We start from the raw sequence: 12,123 nt of genomic DNA, 5'->3' as shown, positions 1-12,123 counted from the left end.
TAAATTGAAACAATATTAGGACAAAGATTTCCTGTGAAAATTAACATGATTGAAGGCTATTTTTTTTTCAAAGCTTCACCAAGTCTTATTGCAAAGGAATGCAAATAACTTCATATTTTAAGGCCTCCAGAAAAAGCAAATCTCATTAGTTTGCATAAAACGTAACAAATAAAAAGAGAACGATGGAAAATGTGGCATGTAGGAAGTGAAAAGTTGGTGTGCTGTCATTATATATGTGCCTGCTGGAAACAGCAAAGAGCATCAAAAGGCTGCAGCTTGAAATACAGAACATAGTATCTTTCAGATTCAAGGATGCCAATCCCTGGTCATGCATAAATTAAATATGCCTGAAATGTACATATCATTATTTAAGTCTCTTTTATCCTATATTGCTCAGCTGCAACCCTACAATCATCGCAAATTAGATTTAAAAAGATTTTTAAAAAAAACCTTTCATGGCAAGTACTTTTCAAAGCTCATTTCCCTGGGGAAAGGAGTCAAAAGCTGTTTTGGAGTAGATCTCAGAGTTCTCAAATGTCAGTTCAACGAGTTGCACGGTAATTAATTAAAGGAAATTGAAGTCCTCTGCATCCGGCATGCAAAAGACGAAGACGCTCTACCAGGGATTTGTACCACGGATTTCTTCTCACAAATTTAATAAATTAAAACTGCTCTGGGTCTTGGGATGCACAGACACGTGTGTGAGCATGTGCAATCAGACACCATGAGCTGTCCAGAGATGCTGGGGCCAGATGAAGGCAGCATCCAGGGAGCAAGCATGGCTAATGGGAAGAATATGGTCCATTACACTCCCCAGAGCTAAAAGGCCTGGTGTAGCCAAAGCCCAATCCATTTATAAGGGGACAGAAATGGAAAGGAAAGGTTTTGACGAACCGGCACAAGCTTATCTAACCGTGGCTGCACGTATGCTGTAGAAAAATAAAAATGAACTGGCAGCTAATATCCTGTTGAGTGTGACTGCTGCCTAAATTGGTGTCAGTGTTACGTTAACGTTAAGGAAATGAGAGGAAGAACAGGCACTTCTTGCTGATAGATATTTGAGTCACTCACTGTTAAAAATAGGTCAACATACCCACATATAGCCCTATATTGAGTAAATTTGAATATTACTGAAATATTCATTTGGTAACTCAATTCAGTTAGTGAAACACATTAAATAGATTAGATTTATATATTACATGAAAGATGTTTTCAAGCCTTTATATCTGTTATCTGAGACAATTTTACGCTTACGGCAAATGAAAACACAACATTTAAATTAGAATGTTAAATAAAAAAATAATAATAAAAAACATGAAAGGCATATTTAATACCCACTTAAAGGTTGTTACTGTTATTATTGTTGCTCATTATTCTAATTTATTTAATGCAACTATAGTGTCTTGCCAAAGTATGCCAATCCACCAATAATAATAATAATAATAATAATAATAATAATAATAATAATAATAATAATAATAATAATAATAATAATAATAATAATAATAATAATAACCAGTAATGTGTTGTTTTCAAAATGATGTACAATTAGAAAGCACAAAACTGTGTGTGCACATGCAATCCCCCTCTGTCACCCTGAAGTAAAGTTCAAATTCCCTTAATTAGCAAATAGCCTCTGTGTGTGTGTATGTGGGCTCTTTCTATCTGGTATCTACACCCACTTTTCCTTGCCAGGTTGTGGAATGGCTGGTGCATATCTCCATAGGTCCCTGGGTGAGAAAGAGGATAGGTCCTACACTGATCACCAGTCCATCATAGCAATTTGATTTAGCAGGCCTCAGATATTTGTAAGAGATTAGTGAACAAACAGCTTTTTGTAGAGCAAGGAACACAGCAGATGGGTCAGGAAAAAAGTGTCGAACATCTCAGAGAACATTTTCCAATCCATCATTAGAAAATGGAAAGAGTATGGCACAACTGCAAACCAAGCAGAACATCTAAAGTGATCGCATTAATCAGTGAAGCAGTCAATAGGCTCATAACTTTGAAGGAGCAGCAGAGACCCACAAATCAAGTTAAATAATCTGTAGACTGGACAATTATTAGTCATGCTCTCCACAAATTCGGGGTGGTTCAGAGCAAAAATTGCATAATTGAGAGGAATACATCAGAGCTTTGATTGTAGTTTCTGTCAGCCAAGTAGAGGATACAACCAGCATGAGTGATCAGTTGACGCTAATGCTTTGTTTTTTTTGGGCTACATGCTATGTGTGGCAAAAAGCTAACACCGTATACTGAACACATTTTACACAGTGTGTGTATCAGCATCATGGTGTGGGGATGTTTCGTCAGAAACGAGTTACACACAGCATAGCACTGGAAAAAAAAGCTGCAGACGTCCACCTTTCAGCAAGACAACAGCCCTGAACATCGAACCAGAGCTACAACTAAACAAGATTAATTTAGATATAAGCAAATTTATGTGTTAGAATGGCTCAGTTAAGGTCAGGGCATAAAGAAAATTGAGAATCTGTGGCAAGGCTTAGAAATGTCTTTCCCCAGATACAGATACTCTCAGAGCAATCTGAATGAGCTAGCATTATGGTGCAAAGAGAAATGGACAAAATGTTGGTCTCTATATCGATAAAACTGATAAAGACACACTTCAAAAGACATGCAGTTGTAACTACACCTAATGTTGGTTCCATAAAGAATTGACTGAGGAACTGACCAGTCAATACCTGCTGAATGCCACACTTTACATTTTTATTTAAGGACAGATTTTGAGAAAAACGTATTATTACCTTTCCAATTTACAATTATGTGCTGTGTTGTGTTTCTCTGTAATATGAAGTCTAAATTAAATGCAATGAACTTCATGGTTATAATGTGAAACAATGAAAAAGTGAGTGGCGTTTGAATTTTTGCCAGGTACTGTAGTCAAGGTGATATAAAGAATAGAGTTGAGATGGGCGTCTGAACTTACAACCTCATTTAAAGTTAGGAGTAGACTCTTTCAAAGTTGCCTGACCCTTTGGTATTCTGGCTCCAGACTGACAGACGCTCCCTCCTTATGCCATAAAAACCTGCGAGAAGCCTTCGCCAAAATTAATAGCATGACAGATGAGACCGAGCTTCCTCTCCAACATCAGTCCAAAACTGCTGCAGAGTCATTGGGAAATGAGCAACAGAATCTGTCTCCAATGAAATAAAGCTTTACACAGGAGAAGCATCCAGGAAGGAGAAGAATAAAAAGGCCAAGAGAGGGGAAGACGAGGAGGTCAGTCCCTGAGAGGAGGGAACTCTGATCATGTCACTGAAAAAGAGAAATGAGATCTCGACCTAACAGTGCAATCCCTTTTATGTCCATAATTGGATAGGGTTTGTGCACTGCAGTGATAGAATTAGAGCACTTAGGTGAGCGCAGAGGTAGGGGACCAGGAGAGACCCTTTGAACCTCCATTTATGACTTATTTCTTTATTAGCGTTTGTTTTGCAGACAGTTAAAGACACACCAAAAACACATCCTTGAGATGAAATGACTTCACTGGGACCATAAATACCATAACGTTTGAGACAGGTAGAAGACATTAAAGCTACGCCCGACATGCACCATCGACAGTTTGTTTCAGCACCAGCTGTTTGCCCTCCTTCTTCCTACCTCGGCGCATAATCAAGAAAGAAGCAGGAAATGACAAGAGAAGATAACAGAAGAGCTGCAGCCCATCAGAAATTATTGTTGTCTTAGAAACAAAGTGGTTGTTAATGAGACATCATGTTCGTACTGAGCTAAAAAAAAAAAAAAAACATTTTTTTTTTTGGCATTTCAAAACAAAACAAAACATTAACTTTAACAAAATTTGGCGAAAGGTTTTGAAACCAGTGAAAACAAAGAACTGGACAACCTTGTACAAAGTACTCAATCCTGTTTTCTTCCTTAATGGATGTATTTCACAGCGATAAATGCAGCAACACTGCAGCAGCTCCAGAAGACTCATACACATGACACTGAAGAAGCTGCTAAGCAAAGAAAATCCAGTAAATTAAAAAAGGAGTGCAGCAGATAGGAGAATCAATAATTCTTTAATGTGCACGATTCAAATGGGTTCCCAATCACGGCTGGATGGATGCTTTCATCATGTTTAATATACCCATCGTTGTCAACGATACCAGAAATAAATCAAAGTTTGATCAATGCAAACAAGATCATGCAGAGGTTAGACTGTTCATCATATACAGTGACTTGCAAAAGTATTAATATCTCTTGAACTCTTCCACAATTTCTCAATTTACAACCACAAACTTCAGTGTATTTCTCCTGCAATTTTATGTGATAGACATGAATTTGTATTCAGCTTACTATGATAACCCTAAATAAAATGCAATGCAACTGATTGCCATAAACAACATTTCAAACTTTAAACATCTCATGGAATCATTTCCAATTTGTGATACAACTGCAAACCTAGCAAAGGATGGCTCTCCACTTAAACTAACAGGCTGAGAAAGGAGGAAATTAATTAAAGAACCAACTACAAGGCCTGCAGATAAACTGTTGAAAGTACAACTGCTGGCCAAGAATACAGAATACAGATATTTGCAGTTCGCCACAAACCATCTAAGTGAAAATGAAACCATGTGGAAGAAGGATCTCAGGCCAGATGTGACCAAAATGTTAAATCTTAGTCTACATAGAAAATGCTATGTGAGGCATAAAATTAACACTGTGCAGGACTTGAAACATGGGTGGAATAAGTTAGTGGCAGCATCATGCTGTTGAAAATGCTTTTCTAGAGCGGGGACTGGAAGGCTGGTCAGAGTTGATGGAAAATGGATGCAACCTCCTCTTAGAGTCTGCAAAAGGCTCAACTGGGGCAGAGCTTACCTTCCCAGAAACATAACAACTGTAAACATGCAATGAGAACTATAAAAACATATCTTAATCAAAACATATTATTGTGTTGAAATTGCCCAGTCAAAGGCCAGACCTAAATCAAATTAAGAGTCAGTGCACAAGACTTGGAAATGTCTTCCTCCTTTCAATTTGTACATGTAAAAAACTGGTAGAGAGATACCCAAAAACGTTTGTAGCTGTTAGTGCAGTAAGAATGTGGTTCTACAAAGTATTTACTCAAGGGGGCTGAATAAAAATGCATGCTGTACTTTTCTGATATTCATCTATTTATTAAAACGAAATCTCTGGAACAACCAACTATTTAGTGAAAAGCTAATACAAATAGTATGTGATCTGATCTTCAGTGACTTCAGTCAGAATCAAGTCAAGCTTTATAACTGAGGATACCTCAACACTGATAAGAGGGGAATAAACACAAAAAAGCACATTTACCTGTAGTTACCGAGGCACTTAAAGTTAAAAAAATCAATGTGATAACTGCACCTCCCGTTCACAGAAAATACTTATGATAAAGAGGGATAATAATCAGCAATTTGCTTCCACCTCCCTCTTAAATGCAGCCTGGGGTTGGAGAACAAATAATCATAAGGGCTTTCAACAACAGCAGGCGAACAAAGTGCATAATTTTTCTCATGTTGGACACAGGGTAATGAAAACGATCCCCTCGAGAACTAGTGAGGCTCTGAAGGCTAGTACAGCTTAAGTACAAAACAATGAACAAGAAATATGACCAATATCAGAAGTATGAAATGAAGTGTATTTCATTCAGACATCTGAGTTATTTCTTATTTTGTTTTAATAGCATGATGAGAACAAAATCCGTTCTTATTGAGCTTAGCATGTGGACAGCTTATGTCTATATGTCATCGTCAAAGCAGAAAAAAACCCTCCATATATCTTGCTGCGACCGAAGTCACGGTGATTGTTAATTTATTTATAGAACCGAAAGCTTGATTCATAGTGGCGGCTGTTTTTGCTTGCCAGAAGATTAGGAGGGACAATCTGGCCTTGTGACACTGCATTATTGCAGACACTGAAATACTAGAGACAGCTGTGTCACTCTTGTGCAGAGCAAACACAAAGGCCATGCCTTGGAGCAGTACATGCTCAGGAATTATTACTGTCACACACACACACACACGCATGCCACAGAAACCTGCAGAGCTCCACAGGTGGCAATGTCAGCGACGACGGAAAATTCTTGAGAACAGAAAAGAAGAAGGAACGCATCTACATCTTCATGCAGGCAGATGATTTTGATAGACTGAGAATTTCTCTGATTGCTCGTAGGGATCATGAGGAACGCTAACATGTCGTGATCTGCAGCTCTAATGAACCAGAGAGCATAATTAAGAGTCACATAAAGTCCTGAACATGACATTTATTCTACCCATCAACAAACGGCAAAAAGACACAGATGCTCACTAAGACAAACGCTAAAGAAAGAGCAGAGGAGCTGCTGTAAACCCATCAGGTGTTCAGATCTACAGAATATCACACTGAATGCTAATGTTACTTCACGTCTGCTGGGTGCAAATAGGCTCAAACCATAAAATCAGTTAGAACCTCGGCAGGATTATGTAACGTACGTCACAAAAAAGCTTCACAAATGAAAATAGGAGTTTGAACACTATGTGCTTCAACGGATCCTCTTAAGTACTGCGCTAAATGAAACAGGATTTAAACTTAGCAGAAGAAATCCTAATTTTCGTCATTCTTTTATTTCATTTATTCTCCAGTTTTCCTAAAACAGAATTTCATTTCAGGACATGTTAACATAATCTGCTACCATTAAGGTTACATTCCAAGTTTTATGTTAAACACAGCTTGATATAAAGTGAAAATGATTTTTTCACTTCAATTTCTGGATTTAGTAACACTCTTTTTAAAAGAATCAGTTTTCCACAGTTTTCCCTGAGAACCAGTTTTGTATACAAATATATTATGAACATCTTTAGACTCAGAATTCTGATAAAAAGTCCACAAAATCATGAATGGATTAAACAATTTGTTTTATATGTCCTGAAAGTTGCAGCACAAACTTGCATAATTAAGTTTACGTAAAATTTGGTTTGTAGAATTTGAGGCAAAACATAGACATCAATAAAATTTGTGATGAAGTGTGAGTTTTTTTCTGAGCTTAAATATAATATTCAATATAATCATCACTCGCAGATCACACGTCTCTGAAAGTCTTTATTGACTGGCAACAAAACTGCAATTGCAACATGCTGCAAATAATTTATTAGCCCTACCCCTTCCTTTTTGAATTTATAGCATGTACTTGTCATGTTGTTTGGTTTTCAGTTTAAGTAATTAAGTGTGGAAAATGTTATTCTCCACACAGTATTTAAAAGAAATATTTCACTGTTCATCTTTTAAGAAGCTTAAATTAGAATCTGTTGCTTTTCCTGGTTCCTTAGGGTGTAACTATGATGTCACACTGAGAAATGTTGCTTAATCGCTCTTCAAAATAAGAAAGATGAGAGACCATCCCATGGAGAAATGTCATATTTGTTGTACTCTTCATAAATCTTCAAGTGGTAACAAGAAACTGGCTTCTCACTAGCTCACCCATGCAGTCAGAGCAATATAAAAAATCCAACAACTGGAACTGTGACAAAAAAGAACTGACAAGGACCCAGTTTATCTTGCTTCCATGCACAGAGAGGACAATAGCAAGAGTAGTAAAAAAAATCTGCACAGTTCAGTGCAGCAAACAGCAGGAAAACTTCCAAAACAACTGCTTATCTCAGGTGAGCGGGGGATAATGTGTCTTGGTGCAAATAAGGTATAAAGTACATACTCTGTGTCTTCCTTCACTTATACAAGATATTACATGACATAATAACCAATTTTACCACCTTAATATGTAATAGCATGCCCAATAGAAACTGTATTGTCACTTGTATATCTATCTCAGGTCTTGAGGTTACAGCCAGTCAGCTTCAAGGAAAATAAATGTCACCCCTGGGTTGACTGCTTTACAAACACCAGCCAATAGCATGTCAAGTACAATTGCACCGTTGTATTTCAGCTTCCAAAGCAGGATTTACCTTCAAATAGGTGAATTTTCCTTCAATAATTTTGAGTTACAGTCCACAATAAAATCTGCAAATATTGAGCCATGAATAGGCAAGAGTTTGCTGTACCAAGGTTTCAAAAAGGTAAAAAAAAATAATAATAAAAAAATTCTCATACCATTCTGACAGTATAAGTACTTTAATAAGAAAGTACTGAACTAAGATTTGTTTTTCTCCCTGATTGCTGTAGAAAGTTCCCTTGCCCCACTTGTTGCTGCACACAGTCAACCTAAAAGAGGGCTGCTTTTCTATTGCCTAATTTAATTACTATTTCCTGTCACAAAAATCAAATGCAGCCATTTGCTTTCACTTTGTATTTACGATACACTCTATGCACGGTGATGCTTCAAAGAAGTCAAAGTTCAACAGCAGACTATTTTCTATCATTTTTAATATCTTAAAGTTTTCTCCAGCCTGCCGCTAGAGAGTAGTCAACCCATCAATCACAAGCTCAGGTCGCTGCCTCTGTACACTATCAAGTTCTGAAAGAAAACATCTTCAACCAATGTGGGCCATTAGGACCGCCCAGAACTGATCTGTTTTCATCAACCTTCACAATGTTTGCATTAACTTGTTTCCTGTTGGCTTGGTGTTATAAATACTCATCAAACTTGACATATTCATTCACAACTTCCTTGTACAAGACAAACACTCCAAATAGGAAAATGCAAGCCCCGAATGGATTTACATGTCTATATCCTCCTATATACAGAGCACATCTTGGAAGTAATTGCATTCAGAAAGATGAAAACTCCACTTGCGTTGCTGATTACATTCGTCTGAACGGAGGAAAACCGAGTGCCGGTTAGAAGATGAAATGACTTAGCATCAGAAATGTCTGCTTGTGTTTCTGGAGGATATTATTTTTTATTGTTTTGGAGTCTTCTGCTGTCAAACTTACTGACAGAGAACAAAAGCAGATTTGTTTTAGTGACAGCTCGCTGTTGACTGGCTAATATTCTTTATTCTCATAAAGAAATTCTTTAAAGAATAAAGTGATTGAGTTTGACAACGTCAAACTCAGTAGGTCAGGGCGCAAGTAGAGGTGTACATAGTCTGACTAATTTCCATAAACTTTTTTTTATCTTATTCTCTGAAATATGTCTTTAATGTGATGACATATCTTTTCCATATTTCACAAGACACTGCTTCTCTCTAACATCTTCAGAGCTGTTCAAACTCAGGTGTCAAGACTGATGTGGGGATTCTTGATTTTGAAATATTAATCTTCTTAATAATATTATTTTTTTATGCATAAACAGAGAAATAGTTCAGTCTGCTGGAAACATTCTGTAGCTACAACCAAAATAGTCAGTCATGCAGGACCATTTCCCCCACAAACCTGCAGTACATTTCAGTGTGTGTTGGTATAGATGTGTGCATGAAAACAAGAGTGAGCCGATAGGGATTTTCTGCTGCCCCAGTCATCACTACAAGTCAACCCCTCAGGCTTGAAGGGTTCAGTTTTCTTTCATAATCTTCCTCTCTGCATGTGTGTTTGTGTGTCCACTGTAGTAGAGAGCAGGTGCTCTGCATTCAGTGTGAAATTAATTCATAGATTTGCATATTTGGCCATATCTACACATGTCTATTTCTGCACTCTGACAAATGCATCTATTTCCGCACTATGTGCTTAAATATTAGTCTCCGATCCATTTAGAGGATTCTCATATTTGTCCATGTTTCAATTATTTTTTTTCTAAATGTCACCTGGTGTGGGATTATGATCACATTGTTGACCTTAGCCTAAGATGTACATTAATAAACCTATTAGGGATTGGTTCACTTCCATTACAGCACATAATCACTGATAGTAACCACCATCTTCAATTTGAGTTGCTCCAAAAGCAAAGCCATCAGCATCTCACCTAAACGTCATCAGCAGGCAGCTGGTAATGTTCATCACCAAAGGAATCAATACCTTTCTGATTAATTATCCAAGAAAGGGCACAAGCGGTGGAGTTTGACATGAGCAATATTTTTTTTTCTGTCTGAGATAAAATACAGATATTTATCAGTGGTGCCCTGAACAAACGAGGTTTCTGTTGCTTATGTGCATGTTCAGTCAATAGGAGTGGGTCCTCCCCCTCGGTGTGCACAATGTGCACAAAATATTGTCAAACCCAACAGGTGGCTAATGATGCCTGTGACCAACTAATGATTCTCTGCTAAATTGAATTATTATTTTTGAGTATTTTAAAGAGTCTACACTGTATTTCTTCATGTTTAGACTGATTAGATCTGATCTTGATTGTTATACACCAACCAGAGATTGTTTTTTTTTTTTAATGAGATTTATGATCTATTTCATTTTTGAAAAGAAGAAAACATAATTCAGAATATTTTCTTGGCATTAAGATCACTAAAGCATCACAGACAAGCACAGAGAGCACGATGCGCAGACTGGTCAAACAAGGACTGAATTACATTACAATGATTATGGACCCTGAAAATCAATCTATTCATTCAGTGTTTCTCAATGCCGGTCCTCAGGGACCACTGCCCTGCATGTTTTAGATGTGTCTTTGTTCCAGAACACCTGATTCTAATGATTACATGACCTCCTCTGCATGCCATCAAGTGCTGCAGAATCCAAAAGCATGCAGGGCAGTGGTCCCTGAGGACCAGGATTGATCCAGATCGATTAGTATCTGCTTAGTTTTGTTTTGTTTTTCTTTTTTAATGCTTATATATATATATATATATATATATATATATATATATATATATATATATATATATATATATATATATATATATATATATATATATATATAGGGGCTTCCTCAGGAGGCTTTAATATGAAGACCACATCTGGGGGTGACAAGAAAATCCACCAGATCAATATCGAGCAAACAAGCCTAAGTTGAAACAAAAAGGTGGGGTAATATTTTAAGAGTTAATGAAGATATTTTTCAGTTTTTAATCACAAAAGTTAAAACCTTTAGACACAAAAAGCATCTTTAACATAGACAAGTGATGTATTATTTCAAAGCAGTAGATATACTACAAAAAATGCACAAATGCAGTTTTTTCTTTTTTTTTTTTTTTTTTTAGCTGTATCGCCCTCAAATAGAGGCAGCACATTCTGCTGCAGAATACTAATAATATTACCAATAGTATTGATGGAGGCTATACTTAGTTTGATCCCTGCCTCATGCCTTTAAGCTCCAAGTCTGGTCAGGATCGGATATGATTGTGAGATGATAAGTTTAACCCCCAACATCACTGGAGTGCATGCAACGGTGCCAACAGAGAAGGAGATAAGCAACTTACCCCAAAGATGACAGTGTCTTCGCCTTGAAATATTGGGATGAACTTATCTCCGCGGATAATTTCGGACTGGTTCAGCGGGCGGAATCGACACAACACCTTGATATTGCATTCAGCGTTGGAATCAGCCATCGTGGATGGGAAAAATAAAGGACGCGCCTCCAGGACAAGGAAAGGAATTTTAAAAATTATCCTAAATAAGATCCTCTGTGTTGAAGCACCTGACTGAACCCACTGGCTTATGTCCACATGCAAAGCGAGTCTGATATGCGAAGAAGCATTTGGAGGGAATACAGAACTACGACTTTTTTTTAGATCCAGAAACGATTAAATAAGTAAGAAACAAAAAGCATAAAGCAAGCTGTTTGGGAGTAATTTTCAGCTTTAAAACCCCGTCAAACTAATCCGTGCAGCTAAGCGGCGGAGAACATATGGGGGACCAATAAATGAGGAGTGTAGTCCAAAGTGATCCTGTATGTCTGGACGGGTTGCAGGCTTCTCAGAGGCATGGCTTGCATCACTGCCTTCTCAATGGGGGCGGGGCGTGGTGGAGTAGCGACTCACATCCTCCCTCATCAGCATCACTGAGCCGAGCGGAGGAGCACACAGCGGCTCCATTCTTCTTGCTAACTCCCAACTGTCTCATGCAAAAGGAAAAAGTTTGCGTACTTATGCTACATTCAAACAGTGTAGTAGTCTGAGTGCTGCTCAAATGTTTTACCAAAAAGGAATTTATTTGCACAAATTTTCTACCAGCGAAGGGGTATGGATCTATATTTTCTTTTAAGATCCTTCTTGGTAATCTTAGCAATGTGGGCCAAAATCATAGATATGCCAATGTTTTTAAATATATTAGTATAAAGCATTGTGCTACTTGTATTATGATGTTTT

At 37.4% G+C, this 12,123-nt stretch overlaps 1 protein-coding gene across 2 annotated transcripts in view; it reads right to left on the bottom strand.

Annotated features, from left to right (window-relative positions):
• Nucleotides 1–11,761, bottom strand: part of kif5ab (kinesin family member 5A, b) — an 83,647-nt gene extending 71,886 nt beyond the window's left edge. For both annotated transcript variants that reach the window (XM_015047577.1, XM_015047584.1), the window contains exon 1: nt 11,236–11,761. In XM_015047577.1, coding sequence (XP_014903063.1) covers nt 11,236–11,364 — 129 coding nt within the window. In that variant the 5' untranslated portion in view covers nt 11,365–11,761. The remainder of the gene's footprint in view (nt 1–11,235) is intronic.
• Between the last annotated feature and the right edge of the window lie 362 nt (nt 11,762–12,123).

This window comes from Poecilia latipinna, unplaced genomic scaffold (genome assembly GCF_001443285.1).
Source record: "Poecilia latipinna isolate Pla-1442-1.1 unplaced genomic scaffold, P_latipinna-1.0 Scaffold41, whole genome shotgun sequence".
Taxonomy (NCBI): domain Eukaryota; kingdom Metazoa; phylum Chordata; class Actinopteri; order Cyprinodontiformes; family Poeciliidae; genus Poecilia; species Poecilia latipinna.
Note: the sequence above shows the minus strand (reverse complement) of the source record. Positions and strands in the feature narration are given on the sequence as shown.